Here is an 18,387-nt window from a genome sequence, read left to right as displayed (position 1 = left end):
GGCAGTTTTGAGCTGCCATGTGGTTGTTGGGAACTGAATCTGAGTCTCTGGAACAACAGCCATCGAGTGCTGTTCCAAACCATCTCTCCAGCCCCTTCTCAGTCGGTAATATTTTCTAAATGATGAAGTGCTAACTACCTAAATGTGTTCCATTTAAGCCAGGAATAAGATGGTAGCCTACATCACTAAACTATTCTAGGTATATAGAACAATATGGAATCTTAACTCAGTATGACTGTGAATGCCTAGAACAGTAAGTAGCATTTACAAGTGGAGGAAGGAGAATGAATTCAAGGTCGCCTACATGTCACGTTTGAGACCAGCCTGAGCTACAAGAGACCCTATCTCCATCATCGCCAACATCCTAAAAGAAAAATAGTCAGCTGCTCTATAAAAGTTAGAAAAATTCGGCTAGCTCATGCTAGCAGCCCAGCCCTTGGGAAACTGCATAGTCAGTTCCAGATGAACTAGACTTTCTCATACCCACTGGACTTTGTTCCACCACTTGGGAGGTAGAGGAAGGTAGGTCTCTTGACTTTTGAGACCTGGTCTACAGAAGTGAATTCCAGGACAGCCAGGGCTATGCAGAGAAACTCTGTCGTCACACACACCCCGACAAACAAACAAACAAAAAACCCCATAAATGACTCTATTCAAAAATAAATATTTTTTAAGACCATAAAAAAAGAGATAAGAGGGAAAACAAAAGTCAACTATGTATTAAGGGACTTTTCGACAATGACTCTCACAATACTTCTCTCCTTTTCAAAAACCCATCCTTTTTAGGACATACACAGTCCATGTGGAAAGCAGAGACCATACCAACGTTAAGAACTACAGTCAGCATGATAGCTAACAGTGAGTGTCGACATGACTGGGTTAGAAACAAATAGAGCACATTCTGGGGGCATAAGGGCACCTCCAGAGACTGTGCAGGCAGAGTCTCAAAAGGATGGCATTACTAGACAAGCTTAAAGGCAGGAGGTAGGAACTAGACAGTCCCAGGAGACATGTCCCTAGAGGGTATACGTTGCATGGCCTCTTCCTGTATGCCAGTTTCGATTTTTGTTTCTTATCTGCTATAAAAAGGCCCTGTTTTTCTGTGTTTTTTGTTTTGGGGGGTTGTTGTTATTGTTTGGCTTTTAGAGACAGGGTTTCTCTATGTGGCCTTGGCTGTCGTAGACTCACTTTGTAGACCAGGCTGGCCTCGAACTCACACCAATCTACCTGCCTCTGCCTCCCCAGTGCTGAGATTAAAGGCGTGTGCCGGGGCTGGAGAGATGGCTCAATGGTTAAGAGCACTGACTGCTCTTCCAGAGGTCCTGAGTTCAATTCCCAGCAACCACACGGTGGCTCACAACCATCTATAATGAGATCTGATCATACTGTAGACATAATAAATAAAATCTTATCTTAAAAAAAAGGTGTGTGCCACCACGCCCAGCTGGGGTTTTTTTGTTTGTTTGGTTGGTTGGTTGGTTAGTTGGTTGGTTGGTTGGTTTTTTGAAACAGGGTTTCTGTGTGTAACGGCACTGGCTGTCCTTGGACTTACTTTTAGACCAGGCTGGCTTCAAATTCACAGAGATCTGCCTAGCTCTGCCTCCTGAGTGCTGGGATTAAAGGCGTGCACCACCACGCCTGGCTAAGAAGGCCCTCTGTTGTATGTTCCCAAACTCTCTGAAACTGAGAAATAAGTGATTCTGGGCTAGAATATATGAAGGCAAAATACCCATACACATGAAATAGAAACAAAGAATTCCTCCTTTATTTTGTTATTACCAGATATTTGGTCTTGGTGACCACAGGAGAATGTAACACAATCCATAAGTTTTCCTACTTGTACAAAAATACTCTCCTGAATCCAGGCCAACTAAGCTGCTCAGTTAAGTGTCTTTAAATTTCTGAGGACTTTGAAATTGAACTGAGGGGCCAATAAAGCACACAAGAGCTACTTTCACTTATCATCCAGATCCCAAGACACTGTCCTTTCTTCCTTTTTCACTTCACGATAGATGAGGAGAAAGGAAGCCCTTCAGCTAAAAACAGCTGTACATCAGGAACTAGAGAGCTGGGTTCACTAGTTAAGAGTCCAGTTGCTCTTCCAGAGGGCCCAGGTTCAAATCTTAACACCCACATGGAAGTCCATAACCTGCTAGGATAACTCCAATTCCAGCGTATCTGACATCTTATTCTGGCCTTTGCAGGTATCAGGCATTTTACACACACACACAGAGAGAGAGAGAGACAGAGACAGAGAGACAGAGAGAACACAAACATCCACACAGCTGCACAGGGCGGGAGGGAAGAATGGGAGGATACAGGGGATGGGATAATCATTGAGATGTAACAATAATTAATTAATTAATTAATTTAAAAAAAAAAATAACAGCTGCACTTCGGACAACCAGCAAGATGTGAGAGTGATACTTTAAGCAACAACTTCTTGCCAGATGTGGTGGCGCACACCTTTAATCCCAGCAGTAGTTGGGGACAGAGGCAGGTGGGTCTCTGTGAGTTTGACACCAGCCTGGTCTACAAATCGAGTTCCAGGAGCCAGAGCTGTGAGAGAAATGGGGGGGGAGCAGGCAGAGACACAGACACGCCACAAATTTTCTAATAAAAAATACTCCAAATCTTTCTATGCCAAGAGCTATGGCAAAGACTTTGAACAGAGTAAAGCAGCATTAACACTATTAGAAATCATTTTAAGGGAATCAATGTCCTTTGAAATTTAAAGACATGTACATTTATGTATTTAAGTATTCTCTCTCTCCCTCTCCCTCGCACATTGTGCCTAATTTAAAAGTCCATCCAATGCACCTAAATTTAATGCATATGGTATTAGTAACTACTATATCACTTCCTTCAAAAGATTGTATTTTATTGCTAAATGAGAAGAAAAACCAAGTAATTAGATGTTGAAGTTTTATTATAAAAGCATATTGCTGTGCTTCTGCTACACCACTCTCCCATGCATAGAGAGGGGGCAAATTCTCACACTCTGCAAGTAACCAAGCCCAGTGCCTCCTGATACCAAGGAGATACCAAGCGATATCCAAGCGCTTCTTTTCTCTAAGTTTCAACTATAAAAGAAACTTGTTCTGCCTCCATGTAGACTTAACGTTTCCTTCAGTCTGTATTTCACTGCCCTTTTTGTGAGTCATCTGAGCTTGAGGGGGAGTAGCACCCTTCCTTCCATGTCCTCAGCTGGTCCCCATAGGCCAGTGTTTGGTACAAGTATGTAACACCTGCCTAGACAGGGCTTACAGACGGTCCGGGCCTCACCCTACATCCTTGTGAATGTGGTGTCTGCCAAGCTGGTAGTCTGAATGAGAACGTGCCCACAGGCTCAGGCACACACAGCTTCCTGCTCCCGTGGGCTGTGGTCATGCCTCTCCCACCATTATCAACTCTCCCTCTGGAACCAGAAGCTCAAATGAACTCTTTTTTCCTTAAATTGTCCTTGTTCATTTTATCTCATACACTGAACTGTTAAAGAGCAGGTTAGAATCACAGAGATAGCAGAAGATAAACAGTCTATCCATATTTAATAGCTAACAAATCTACTAATTTTCTCTTCAAAACTTACTCCAGAAATTAAATAACAATGTCTTCTACCCAACAACATACAAGGTTTATTATTATTACCACATGCTGCTCCAGTGATAGCAGGCAGAATTAACACAAGGACAACTATCAATCATTTCCTAAAAATCAGAACCCAAGATGGTAAGGCAGACACAGACCTCTCTGACCACAAGAAAATACAGAGAAAAAGAAAAAAAACAAACAAACCAAAAAAAAAAAAAAAAAAAAAAAAAAAAAAAAAAAAAAAAAAAAAAAAAAAGCAAAATCTTCTGCAATTTGAGCAAGGACCTCAGGACAAAGCAATAAAAGCCAGGGAGCAAGTAGGAGTCTCCGTGCAAGCCCCAAAAAAGGGAGCACGTTGCTTCTGAATCTTCCAAACCCAGCACAATGCCTGCGCCAAATAGCATTCACTAAACTAAATACTATCTAATGGCCAGGACATGAGGGAAAATCTAAGTATAGCCATTCTCCCTCCTTCAAAACATTAAAATAGATAGGGGGGCTTTTTAAGTACAGAACAAAATAGACAAACCTAGAATTACTGTCCAGAATGAGAGCTGTGCAGAAATGGTCTCTTACGAACCTACGCAGTCTTCAGCAATACATTGGAACAGTCTACTGTATTTGTCATCAGCACATGTTTCCTGTCAACAAGCAGAACCTTCAGGGGCTGGCTGTACTTTAGCTACATCCCCCTTCTAAACAATGACAACTCCACTTATCAATATAATGAACAAAAATATTAAATGCTAAAAAGAAACTAAAGTTTCTTGTTTCTGGATTTGTTCTTCCTAGCTGATATCTCCATCTTTGAGTATTTGAGCAGCCACCCAGGAGGCACCCTGCATTCACAATGGAGCCTGGGTAGTAAAGAGCATTAAGAGTAAAACCCCAGGCGACTGACACTCTCTGATTAACAGCACATCTAAAACTCCCTTTCCAACTGTCAAACACCTAGCCACTGAAAAATGAGGCAAAAGGAAGACCATTTGATGAATATAAAACTGTGCTTGAACACCTCACATTACAGCTAACTTATTAATATATTTATTAATTAGTGCTTAAGTAACTAGACTAAGTTACTAGTCACTCTATATAGGCAGAGTTTTGGAACAATTGCCAGCATCCTATTCTACTGTGAGGATGGCAACAAGGAAAAGCAAGCACAGATCTCTAGAGACTAGATTCAGACAAAACTGATGAAAGACAACTCCAGGCTTCCCTAGAAACGCCCAATTTCAACCACACCAGCTCACTTACCTCGCCCATAGCTCTCCCCTCCAGAGCAAGTGCTTGAAAATCATGATTTAATTCATCCATAGAGCGTACCTAGTGTTCAGAATAAAGGGGAAAGCTTTACGTCAGCATTATGAACATTATACACACATTATGCAGAAATGAAAAGTTGTTCTATATTTACTTTAAGAAACTAACACAGTAACAAAACTCAAGCGATTAAACATTCACTTACCTTTAACCACCTGGACTCAGAAATTATCCCTCCTTTACCCTACCAACTCCCTTAATTTTCAAAGCACAAAATACATCACATGACAATGTTAGCAACTTCTCACATACTGTAATAAGCAGAGACCAATATGCTGAGCAGCAATGGTGTTCAGTAGAGAGTCTTTGACCTACAGCAGTACTGCATCTCAGCCTGTAGCAGCCAAGTATAAATGAGGCTAGTCTGAACCAGCACTCTCAGATAACTCAAAGAGATCAGGCTGTAAATTTTATGGAATATCCCAGTATCTATCCATAGAAGGCAGTACCAGAAAGCCCTCAAATCTCAAACAAGAGAGAAAGAAATAGCATGCACATATATACAACAGTAATCATAAATACAAGATAACATTAACAGTGAGGGTATGCCTGTAATCTCAGCACTTGGAAGGCAGAAACAGGCAGATCTCTGTGAGTTCAAGGCCAGCCTTGAGAGAAGACATTTCTGCACACCTGAAAACAAGATTCCTGAAGCAGGAGCCTCTTAAACCTGCTGTCTTCTGGCCACCACCTTCCCAAGGTTGGTGGGCAACTTCTAGGAAAGTAAATGCAAAGGTCAAGCTGTAGCTAAGCAAGGAGAAAGGCAGCACTCAAAACACAACTTAACTGAGGAGTGATGGCACACACAGCCCAGCACTTGGGCTAGAAGAGGCAGGCAGATCTGTGAGTTCCAAGCCAGTGTGGTCTACAAAATGAGTTCTAGGACAGCCTGAGCCGGAGAGACCTTGTATCAAAACTAAAAGAAGCCAGGTGGGGAAGGGGCACTCCTCTAAGGCCAATACTCCAAAGGCCAAAGCAGGAGCATCACTCTGAGATCCAGGCCACCCTGGTCTACAGAATGAGTACAGGACAGCCAGCGATACACAACGAAACCCTGTCTCAGGAAAGAAAAACAAAAAACCAACTTAAGGCTTAGAATGTTGTCCTGGCATGGTGACACACACCTTTAATTCCAAGCACTTGGGAGGCAGAGGCAGGCAGATCACTTTGAGTTCCAGGCCAGCCTGGTCTACAAAGCAAGTCTAGGACAGTCAGAGCTACACAGAGAAACCCTGTGGAGGGTGGGGGAGGAGGAAGACTTATAATGTTAATTTGTCTTAACTTCTGCTGTGTAAAATTACAGTAGCACTATTACTTCCTTTTCTTGGGGGGGGACGGGGGGGTGAGGAAGGTGGGTTGACAAAGAGTTTTTCTGTGTAACCAGCCTAGCCTCAAACTCACAAAGATTGGTCTGCCTCTGCTTCCCTGAGTGCTGAGATGAAAGGTGTGTGCCACCACACCTGGCTGTACTATTATTACTTTCTATCATATACTTTAAAATCCACAGGTAACAAACTATGCAACTAATGATACAATCCAGTATTAAGTTGTAATAACTTGAGAATGTTTGCTAAAAACGTTAAACTTATACAATTCAAGCTGGGTATGATCTACATGACCCAGCACTAAGACTGAGAGGTAAGAAGATCACAAATTCAGAGCCAGCCTGAATTTACCAAATTGTAAAGCCAGGGGCTGGAGAGGTAGCTCAGAGGTTAAGGGCACCTGTTGCTCTTATAAAAGGCCTGGGGCTTGATTCCCACCACCCACATGGTAGAGCTCACAACCATTAGTGACTCGGTTCAGGGATGCAATGCCCTCTCCTGACTTCCATGGGCACCAAGCATACGTACATACATACATGCTGACAAAATACTCATAAAAATTTTTAAATAGCCAGGCATGGTGGTCCACACCTCTAATCCCAGCACTCGGAGGCAAAGGTTGTCGGTTCTCTGTGAGTTGAAGGCCAGCTGGTCTACAGAGCTAGTTCCAGGACAGCCAGGGCTACACAAAGAAACCCTGTCTCGGGAAAAAAAAAATTTAATAAACTTTTTTTTAAAAAAACACAGAATTCAGCAGGCTGGTCTACCTCTTACTGTGTTAGCCATCTCATAAGAGAACTAAAAATTTCTTGGTCTACAAAGTGAGTCCAGGATAGCCAAGGCTACACAGAGAAACCCTGTCTCGGAAGGGTGGGAGGGGGGATTTTTTTTTCTTGGAAAATTAAAAAATGCAAATATAGGTTTAACTGGAACATTAGAAATGTTGTGCATATTTCCCAAAGAAACTACAAGTACGATTAGGCAAGGAACACACCTTACACATCCTCATAGGGTCAACACAACAACCACCACACGTGACTCACACTGCACCTCAATGAACTGCCTTCTCCATGGCTTAGTAGAGGAGAAGAGGCCAAGAGTCAAGAGCACCTGTCAGCGCTACAAGGGATCTTAGTGTTCTTCCACAGCAAGCACAGGACAGCCCCAGCCTTCTGGAGAGCACAGGTGTCGACTACATTCCCCGTCTGCCGTAGCTCAGGTGACTGAGCCTCTCTCTCTCCACTTCCCTTTCTACCCTCAAAACAGTGCCCCCCCCACCCCTGAAATGCTGTTATTCTTTACTATGCCAGGATTGCTCTTCTTTCTCCCTCCGCTATTTACCCTCCACCCTTCCCAGGTCTCCTCCTACACCTTGTTTTGCTCTATCACTCCCTCCAGGCCTCCCTGTTTCCAGGTGACCCACCTCACCTATACTAGAAACTATTTTTATCCTTTCCCTATGTACTGTCTTCTGCCTCTTATGCTGAGAAAGGACTACATTCCCTCAAGCTTTCTTTGCTGAGACACCACAAACTCCATTTAAAACTACACCTACACTTAACCAAAGCAAACAAACCACATCTTTCTCACAGATGTATAGTACCCATTCATATTCAGCACTGGAGAGATGGCTCAGAGGTTAAGAGCACTGGCTGCTCTTCCAAAAGTCCTGAGTTCAATTCCCAGCAGCCACATAATGACTCACAATCATCTACAATGAAAGCTGGTGCCCTCTTCTGGCACACAAGTGTACATGCAGGCAGAACACTGTATAATAATAATTAAATAAATCTTTTTTTTTTTTTAACTATTCCTATTCAGGAAGCCATTTGTTTAATATGGTATGGTTGCTGACACCAGGCCAGTTATTCAGCCAAAATTCCTCCTTGAAAACAAAACTAATGATCAAATAGACACACAAAGGAATCAAGAGATATTGGAGGATAAAGCTATAGGCTACCTTAAGAAATATTTGACCTACAGAACAAACCCATCAAGGAGAAAAGCTGGCTGTCCCTTATAGCCAGCATCCAACCCTTCCCACCAAGACTGGACTTCCAAGTTATTATACTCTCTGCCTCCCTTTTCTTCAGAAGTCTGATTGGTGGGTTATGTTAATTTCTTGTCTGGTAATTCCTCTTTTGTGTCTGCTAAGTATCTGTAAGACTTCCTTTATCTCTTGTCTTTTTCACAAAAACAATTATTTTTTTCTTTGTGCCACTTGCCAATAATACCTTTCTCTCCCTATCCAGGGCTTTCCCAGCTGCTATGGCTACCTCCTCCCATACTACAGGTACCACTACCCCCTTTTTAAAATATTTACTTTTATCTTATATGTATGAACATTCGTCTGTATGTACACCACATGCATGTCTTGCTTCCCAAAGGGGTGAAAGGAGGGCAGCATGGTCTAAAAAGTCCAGGACAGCCAAGGCTACACAGGAAAAACCCTGCCTCAAAGAAAAGAAAAAAAGGGGCCCAGGGTCAGTTCCCAGCATTCACAGGGCAGCTCTTAACCATCTGTCACTACAGTTCCAGGAGATCAGCCATCTTTCTTCTGACGTCTATGAGCAACAAGGCACTCCGGTAGTGCATATGCATACATGCAGGCAAGCACACTAATGCACATAAATTAAATCTTTAAAAAGAAAGGAGGGAGGAAGGGGGTGGGGATATGGCTAAGAGGTGCAATGCTTCCCTGAAGCCCCTACATAGAGGAGAGGGAAAGTTTTAACCCAAAAACTGAGTACAGTGGTGCACATAATTCCAACATTAGGGGAAGAAGCAAGCAGATTTCAGTTAAGTTCCAGGCTAGCCTGGTCTCAGAGTTAGCCAGGACTACAGGTGAGTTCCATAAATTTTCCCAGGAGAATTGCTCATATTTCCTCTAGAAGTGATCCCTTAACATCTAGCTGAATTAAAAGACGAGCCATCTACATAAATATATGTGCCTTCAACATTTACACTTAGTCTTTTTTTTTTAAGATTTTATTTATTATATATATGAATGCTCTAGCTACATGCCAGAAGAGGGTATTAGAGGGTATAGATGGCTGTGAGCCACCACGTGGTTGCCGGGAATTGAACTCAGGACCTCTGAGCCGTCTCTCCAGCCCTACACTTAGTCTTAATAAGTCTAAGAGACCAAATGGGAGTGGCAAGAAGGCAGCAAGCATTCTGCTAGAGCCAGCTTTACTGGCTTTTCTAGGAATCTGATAATAAGCCTTATGAATTTTGTTAATATCCATGCCCTTTGACCTGCTAAACTGACTTCCAGGAATTTAAATTCTAAGCAAATAATCAGAAATATAAGCAAATATTTATTGATGAAGACCTCAAACTTAATATTGAAATGGGGAAAGGAACAAACAGCTACAAAATAGGAAGTTTGTTTGTTTGTTTCTCAAGACAGGGTTTCTCTATGTAGCCATGGCCTTGTCCTGTTTTTTGATACAGGGTTTCTCTGTGGAGCCTTGGCTGTCCTGGATCTCGCTCAGAAGACATGGCTGCCTCTACCTTGGAGTGCATGCACCAGCACTGCCCAGCAGAATTTAAAGAGCAGGGTGGTGGCACATGCCTGTAATCCCAGCACTCTGGGAGGCAGAGGCAAGTGGATCTCTGTGAGTTCAAAGCCAGCCTAGTCTACGAATTGAGTCTATAACAGAGAAACCCAGTCTGGAGGCTTCCCCACCCTACCCCACCCACAAAAATAGAATTTAAAGAATATGATACAACTACTTAAATGTCTTTTTTGTGGATATAAAAGTTTGACCTGCATGCATGTCTGTGCATGTGTGGGTGCCTGCTGCCTGTGGAGGCCAGGAGAAAGTGTTAAGATCACTTGGAACTAGTGTTACAGAAGGTTGTGAGCTGTCATGTAGGTGTTGAGAACTGAACCTGGGTGCTCTACAAGAGCAGCAAGTGCTGTTAAGGTCTAAAGCACTCCTCCAGCACCCTAAAACATGTCTAAATTTTTAAAGAGAAACATATGAGTATAAAAAGACTCTTAAAGTAGGACAGTACAAAGTGCCACAGGGATACAAGGAACATCTAAACTATATACTCAAATGTTATAACTTACAACTTTTAAAGCTGGGGCTGGTGAGAGGATGCGGTCAGTAAAAGCCTGAGGACCTAACGTGGCCCAGGAAACCCACGGTGGAGGGGAAGAGCTTACTCCTGGTATTGTTCTCCGGCCTCCTGAGCCCATGCTCACACATACGCATCATACACTAGTAAAACATAAAAATGTAAAGCCTTTTAGACCTGGGCAGCCTAGCATGGTAGCATACACATGCACTCTCAGCTCAGCAAACAAATGCAGGGGTTGGAGAGATGGCTCAGTTGTTAAGAGCACATACATACTGACTACACTTCCAGGATGCAAGTTCAATTCCCTGCACAAATATTACAAGGTTTACAAGCATCTGACTTATGCAGGTACGTGCATATATGTGCATATACCCATATATGGATGCAAACAATTAGAAAAGGAAAAGTAAGAGGACCACAGGTGTAGGCTACATACACAGTGAGTTACTTCGTCAATGTTCTATGCTATGAAGAGACACCATGACCAAGACAACTCTTATAAAGGAAAGCATTTATTTAATCAGGGGCTTCCTTACAACTTTAGAGAGCCCATGACCGTCATGGCAACACAGGACCCACAGGCACAGTGCTGGAGAAGCAGCTGAAGGCTACATCCTGATCTACTGTAAGCAGGCAGAACTGGGCTTGGCATGGGCTTCTGAAACCTCAAAGGCCAGCTCTAGCAATAGACCTCCTCCAACAAAGACCCGTCTCCCAGTCACCTACTGGGGACAAAGAATGCAAGTAAAGGGGACCATTCTCATTCAAGCCACTTTAGTTATAGACCAATACTAAGTACACAAGGCTCTTTGATGAGGAAGAGGACTGGAGAGGTGACCTAGCAGTTCTTGTTCCTGTACAGACCCGTGTTCATTTCCAGCACCCACATGGCAACTTAAAACCATTCATAACTCCAATACCAGGAAATATGGTGTTTTCTCTCTTCTGTTTTTTTGTTGCAGTTTGTTTTTGTTTTCTGAAACAGGGTTTCACTCTATAGCCCTGGCTGTCCTGGAATCCTGCCTCTGCCTCCCTAAGTGCTGGGATTAAAGTGTGTTGTATAGCTATTTTACCAGATAACTGACAAAAATTTAGGTATGGAAGGAGGAGGCTGGTATCAGGCTATAAAATAATTAAATAAATAAGTAAATAAATGGGAAAATAGGTATGGGAGCAGGGTATGATGGCCCAGGTCTTTAGTTCGATCAACAGAAGTAGGCTGATCTCTATAAATTCAAAGCCAGCCTGGTCTACAAAGAGAGTTCGTGGACAACCCGGACTGTTACACAGAGAAACCTAGTCTGGAAAGAAGAAGAAAAAATTAAGTATGAGATGGCTGTGGGCAGTTTCCAGAGACAGCAGCACAGTATGAAGTAGAGCTAGATCAATCTTCAGTGCCATTGTGAATTGTGAATCTCCCAAACTGAAGATATTTATGGACAAGAAGTTATCACTGAAGTTAAATGTACAAACAATACTACGGGGCTTTGATTCCTTCATGGATCTTGTGATTGATCAGTGTGTGGAGACGGCAACTAGTAGGCAACAGAATAACATCAAAATAGTGGTCATAAAAGGAAACAGCATCATTTGTTTTTCTTTTTTCTTTTTTTTTTTTCTTTTTTTTTTTTTTTTTTTTTGGTTTTTCGAGACAGGGTTTCTCCATGTAGCCTTGGCCATCCTGGACTCACTTTGTAGACCAGGCTGCATCATTTGTTTTTGAAACAAAGCAAAAGAAGGTTAAGCCCCTTACTCAGTTGCACCGCAACCTGATAGCCTTTAATTCTAGCACTCGGGAGGCAGAGGCAGGCGGATCTCTGTGAGTTGAAGGTCAGCCTGGTCTAAGAACTAGTTCCAGGGCAGCCGGGACTACAAAAAGAGGCCAGGGGTAAGGGAGTGGAGGGAGATCCAATAAAAGCATAATAATAATAATTTTTTTTTGTTTTTTTGTTTTTCGAGACAGGGTTTCTCTGTGTAGCCTTGGCCATCCTGGACTCACTTTGTAGACCAGGCTGGCCTCGAACTCACAGCGATCCGCCTGCCTCTGCCTCCCGAGTGCTGGGATGATAATAATAATAATAATAATAATAATAATAATAATAATAATTATTATTATTATTATTATTATTATTATTATTATATAATTATTATTATTATTAACCCAGATCCAAGAAAGATGCACTAAATGAAAGAGTACTAAAGGAAGAATGTACAATGGAACCCCACTCCAGCTGCACAAGAGGAGGAGGAGCAGCTTACACAGCCCATCTGTGATACATACTCACAGAGCTATTATACAGAGTAGCCCCGGGCCGGGGCAGGCTGAAACAGGCAAGGTCGCCCAAACCTGTAATTCCAGCACACAAGAGAGGCAGAGGCAAGAGGATCTCTATGAGTTCAAGGCCAGCCTGGTCTACAAGGTGAGTCCAGGACAGCCAAGGCTACACACAGAAGCCCTGTCTAGAAAAACCAAAAAATAAAAATAAAAACTGAAGCCAGGCAGTGGCATTGCATGCCTTTAATCCCAGCACTCAGGAGGCAGAGTTAGGTGAATCTCTTGACTTCGAGGACAGGAAAAAAACAACAATAATTAATAGGGCTAGAGAGATGGCTCAGAGGTTAAGGGCACTGACCGTTCTTCCAGAGGTCCTGAGTCTAATTCCCAGCAACCACATAATGGCTCATGATCATCAGTAGTGTGATCTGATGCCATTTTCTAGCATGCAGGTGTGTACATGCAGGCAGAGCACTATATACATAATAAATCATTTTTTAAAAATTAGTAACTAAAAACTGAGTCCAGCATGGGGGTGCATGCCTAAAATAACAGTACCAAGAAGACAGAGACAGGCAGGTGTCTCAGTTCAAGACCACCTTGGGATTTATAGTGAGTTCGAGGCCATCCAAGGCTACATAGTAAAACCCTATCCCAAAAATAAAAACTCAAGCTGGGCGTGGTGGTGCCCACCTTTAATACCAGCACTCGGGAGGCAGAGGCAGGTGGATCACTGTGAGTTCGAGGCCAGCCTGGTCTACAAAGTGAGTCCAGGACAGCCAAGGGTACACAGTGAAACCCTGTCTTGAAAAACCAAAGAAAAGAAAAAAAGAAAAACCCAATAAATAAAACCCAATTAAAAAAACCCAAGAAATAAAAAAATTTTAAGGAGGAAAAAAATAAAGCAGAGCTCACTTATTTGTATTTATTCTTTTTTTTATGTCTATAGACATTTTGCCTATACATTAAATCTAGCCACCACATGCATCCTCAGCTCCCCTGGAAACCAGAAAAAAATATCCCCTGGAACTGGAATTACAGACAGATGTGGGTAACCATGTGAGTGTTGCAAATTGAATCCAGGTCTCTGCAAAAAGCAGCCAGCAGTCCTTCCCCCCCCCCCGCCCCTGCTTTCCTTTTTTGTTGTTGTTGTTTTGTTTTGTTTTGTTTTGGGGTCCTGTTTTTATTTGGTTTGGGTTTGGGTTTTTTATTTTTGGTTTCTCTGAAACATGGTTTCTCTGTGTAGCCCTGGTTGTCCTAGACTTGTTTTGTAGACCAAGCTGGCCTCAAACAGAGATCTGTCTGCCTCTGCCTCTCATAGTGCTGAGATTACCACAAAGCTCAGCTGGAGCCAGTGTTCTTAAGCACTGAGCTACACATCCCAAGCCCTAAAGCTCACTGTAACCTTTATAAGTTTCCTGAGCTCTGACTCTGTAATTGTGCCTCTTAAAAAACTTAAGTCTCTCAAGGCCTGTGAGGTGCTCGTTGCCAAGCTTGACCATCTGAATTCCATCCCTGGCCCTCACAGTGTAGGAAAGAATTTACTCCTGATGCTCTGATCCCCACACTTGTGCTGTGGAATGCAAGGCCTCTGCCCCATGCACACAAAATAAGTAAATAAATCAAAATGTAATAAAAAATGGAAGCATGGCCGGGTGTGATGGCACAGGCCTTTAGTCCCAGCACTTGGGAGGCAGAGGCAGGCAGATCACTGTGAGTTCAAGACCAGCCTGGTCAACAAGGACAGTCCAGGAAAGCCAAGGCTACTCAGAGAAGCCCTGTCTCGAAAAACCAATTATATATTTGTTAAATGTCTCACATATTGAGATCCTATCTCAAAAAAACAAAATTACAATTAAATTAAACACAAAAGAGATACAGCATTAGGCAGGTGGGGTGGTGCATGCCTTTAATCCCAGCACTTGGGAGGCAGAGGCAGGCAGATCACTGTGAGTTCAAGACCAGCCCGGTCTATAAAGTGAGTCCTGGACAGCCAAGGCTACACAGAGAAACCCTGTCTTGAAAAACAAAAACAGGCCGAGCATGGTGGCGTATGCCTCTAATCCCAACACGTGAGAGGCAGAGGCAGGCAGATAGCTGTGAGTTTGAGGCCAGCCTGGTCTACAAAGCGAGTCCAGGACAGCCAAGATAACATAGAGAAACCATGTCTCAAAACAAACAAAAGAGATACAATATTGAAGGGCTACGCTACTTTCCTGTCCTAAGAAAATGAGGAGAAGTTCAAATTATATCAGGTCCTGTGCATTTTCTAAAACGAGGCATAATTTACTGTTAGTTTTCTATTATTGTTAAGAAAACAACATGGCTATAGCAACTCTTACAAAGGAAAGCGTTTAACTGAGGCTTGCTTACAGTTGCAGAGGTCCATTGTCATTCTCCTGGCTGGGAGAGGCATGGTGCTGGACAAGTTAACACAGTTCTACATCCTTATCAGCCAGCAGCAGGAAGGCAAAACCTCTGACTTAGCCTGGGCTTTTGAAAATCTAAAAGCCCGTCTACAATGACAAACTATGTCCAATAAAATCATCTCTCCTAATCCTTTCAAATATTGCCACTCCATGGCAACCAAGCATTCAAATCTATGAACCTAGAGGGGGGTTATTCTTACTCAAACCACCATACTTGGCTAACAGCTAAGTAGTCAATAACCGGTAGAGCCGGGCGTGGTGCGCACGGCTTTCATCCCAGCACTCGGGAGGCAGAGGCAGTCGGATGGCTGTGAGTTCGAGGCCAGCCTGGTCTACAAAGTGAGGCCAAGGCTACCCTGTCTCGAAAAACCCAAAAAAAAAAAAAAAAAAAAGGTAGATGTTGATCCAGATATTTTCATTTGTTTTCACTTGATTTTTAGGACACATCTCACTGTGCACCTAAGACTACACCAGTTTTCAGAGTGTTGGGGTTACAAGGATGTATTTTAGCCAGGCAGTGGTGGCATAAGCCTCCCAAGAGAAGCAGACACATCCCTGTGAGTTCAAGGCCAGCCTGGTCTACAAAGCAAGTCCAGGACAGCCCAGGCTTCATAGGGAAATCCTATCTCCAAAAAAAAAAAAAAAGTCAAACACTGTCATTTTTATTACATTCTTATTTATTTTGTGTGCATGGGACAGAGGACTCGAATGCCACATCACAAGTGTGGCAGTCAGAGACCAACTTTCAGGAGTAAATACTCTCCTACAGTGTGAGGCCAGGAATAAAATTCAGGTTATCAATCTTGGCAACAAGTTTTTTTTAAAGGCATGATCACAGAATAAGAGTGCCCACAACCCTTTAAGATTCTTCAATAAAGCCTTTCAATGCATGTTCCCTGTCTCTTCAAACCCAAACCATCTCAGTATTAATGACACTACACTCTGTTGCACCTTATAAGTTTATCAATTTAAAATGGCATCTTAATACTCTTCAAAATAAAACACTCCACTCAATATATCTCCTCAATGTGCCCTGATGACATGATGTCCTCATTCATCATTTATATACTATTTCCGGGAGCTGGAAATAAAAGATAGAGAACACTTCTCTCAGGAAATATCCCAAAGTATTGCTTCTTAATAATGAGCACATAAGGATCACCAGGGAGGCCTTGAAGCAATACATGAATGACAACTCAGCCCTGGAGACTGAGTCTGTCAGTGGATCTAGACCTGAGGCCATCACTTGTTTACTGCAACAGCATGGTGACACCTAATAGACATAGGGCATGCTCAATTCTAAGACTATTGCTAAATGCTTTAACCAAGTACCACACTGTCATAAGGGTATCCAACTCTGGAACAAAGAGAGCTAGCAATGGCTACTAGAAGCTTGAAGGAGATGTGGGCTTGTGTATTTCACGATTACCTCTCCCCACCCCTTCCCTGGCTGGACCAGTTTGGGGAAGTCTAAGAAGTGCCTTGCTGGGGGAAGAATGGCACAGGGGGCTGGCTTTGTGATTTCAAGCCTAATGCTACTCCCACTGCTCACTCTCTGGCTGTGGTTCAACATGTGATCTCTCAGCTTTCTGCTTCAGTCACCATGCCACCTGTCCTAATGATGGACTTTTATCCATCTGGAACCATAAATGCAACTCCTTATTTGGGTCTTAGTATTTCTTACTTTTTTTATAAAGACTTATTTATTGTTACGTATACGGTGCTTTGCCCGCATGCATACCTGCACATCAGAAAAGGGCACCAGATCTCATTACAGATAGCTGTGAGCCACAATGTGGTTGCTGGGAATTGACCTCAGGACCCTTGGAAGAACAGACCTCTGAGCCATCTCTCCAGCCCCTTCTTCTTCTTTTTTTTTTTTTTTTTTTTTTTTTGTTGTTGTTGTTGTTGTTTGTTTTGTTTTCTTTTTGTTTTTTTCAAGACAGGGTTTCTCTATGTAGCCTTGGCTGTCCTAGATTTGCTTTGTAGACCAGCCTGGCCTCGAACTCACAGCAATCCCCCTGCCTCTGCCTCCCAAGTGCTGGGATTAAAGACCTGTGCCACTACACCCAGCACTTCTTACTTTTATTAAGTTGCCTTGGTCATAGTACAGCCAATAGAAAGTAACTAATGCAGACTATGACAAACATATCACAAAGATCCTTACACAATTCATGTTTACTGCTGCACTACTCACAATAGCCAAGACATAGAAAAACTTAGAGATAAACTGACCGATGAATGGATAAGGAATACATGGCACATATATGCATGGCTGTGACCTCAGCACTTACATGCAGAGTTCATCAGGTCAAGCCCGGTTACATACATAGTTTACCCTAGCCAGCAGGAGAGGAGAAAAGAAAAAGAAGTGAGACATATATGTAACTATCTTATCAGCTGAAAGCATGGAATTAATATTTTCAGAAAGATGGCAGTTGAAATAATAATGTTCAAAAACAGGCACAGAAAGATAAACATAACCTGTTTTCTCTTGCCAGGCGTGGTGGGGCCGGCCTTTAATCCTAGCACTTGGAAGGCAGAGGCAGGAGATCTCTGAGTTCCAGGATAGCCTGGGCTACAAAGAGAATCCAGGATGGCCGGAGCTGTTACAGAGAAACCCTGTCTTGGAAAAAGAAAGGAAAAAATATATATATATATGTTTTCTCTCACATGTGACAATTGAATTTTCCCCCAACCCTGGTGAGCTGGCTCTGCCCTAAGAACATGGGAAGCAGGCTCTGCCATGAGGACACAGGAGCAGGAGAGTGGGCTCTGCACTGAGGACACGGGAGTGGGCCCTGATCCAGGGCTGTGAGTGAGCCTTACCCCAACATCTACCCCATGTATAACCTGCTGGAACACATGAAGGGGTCGGACCTACAGATTCAAAGATTAAGAATGTCCTTGACGTAGGGCGCGGTGGCACACACCTTTAATCCCAGCACTTGGGAGGCAGAAGCAGGGGATTGCTGTGAGTTCGAGGCCAGCCTAGTCTACAAAGTGAGTCCAGGACAGCCAAGGCTACACAGAGAAAGCCTGTCTTAAAAAACAAGAAAGAAGCCGGGCGTGGTGGCACACGCCTTTAATCCCAGCACTCGGGAGGCAGAGGCAGGCGGATCGCTGTGAGTTCAAAGCCAGCCTGGTCTACAAAGTGAGTCCAGGATGGCCAAGGCTACACAGAGAAACCCTGTCTCGAAAAAAAAAAAAAAAAAAAAAAAAAAAAAAAAACCAAGAAAGAAAGAAAAGAAGAGAAATGGTGATCCTAACAGCACCAATGACTCCCCTGAAAAACTGGTGACCAAATCCACATTACTCAGAAAGCAGCACCCCTGTTAAAACTCCATCCCCA

The 18,387-nt window shown here is 43.0% G+C and overlaps 1 protein-coding gene across 18 annotated transcripts in view; it reads right to left on the bottom strand.

The window, feature by feature from the left end:
* Pum1 (pumilio RNA binding family member 1) overlaps positions 1 to 18,387 on the bottom strand; it is a 110,706-nt gene that overhangs the window by 77,738 nt on the left and 14,581 nt on the right. For all 18 annotated transcript variants that reach the window (XM_051171517.1, XM_051171519.1, XM_051171524.1 and 15 more), the window contains one exon: positions 4,849 to 4,917. In XM_051171517.1, the coding sequence (XP_051027474.1) occupies positions 4,849 to 4,917 (69 nt within the window). The remainder of the gene's footprint in view (positions 1 to 4,848; positions 4,918 to 18,387) is intronic.

Source organism: Acomys russatus, chromosome 29, assembly GCF_903995435.1.
Source record: "Acomys russatus chromosome 29, mAcoRus1.1, whole genome shotgun sequence".
Classification (NCBI taxonomy): Eukaryota; Metazoa; Chordata; class Mammalia; order Rodentia; family Muridae; genus Acomys; species Acomys russatus.
Note: the sequence above shows the minus strand (reverse complement) of the source record. Positions and strands in the feature narration are given on the sequence as shown.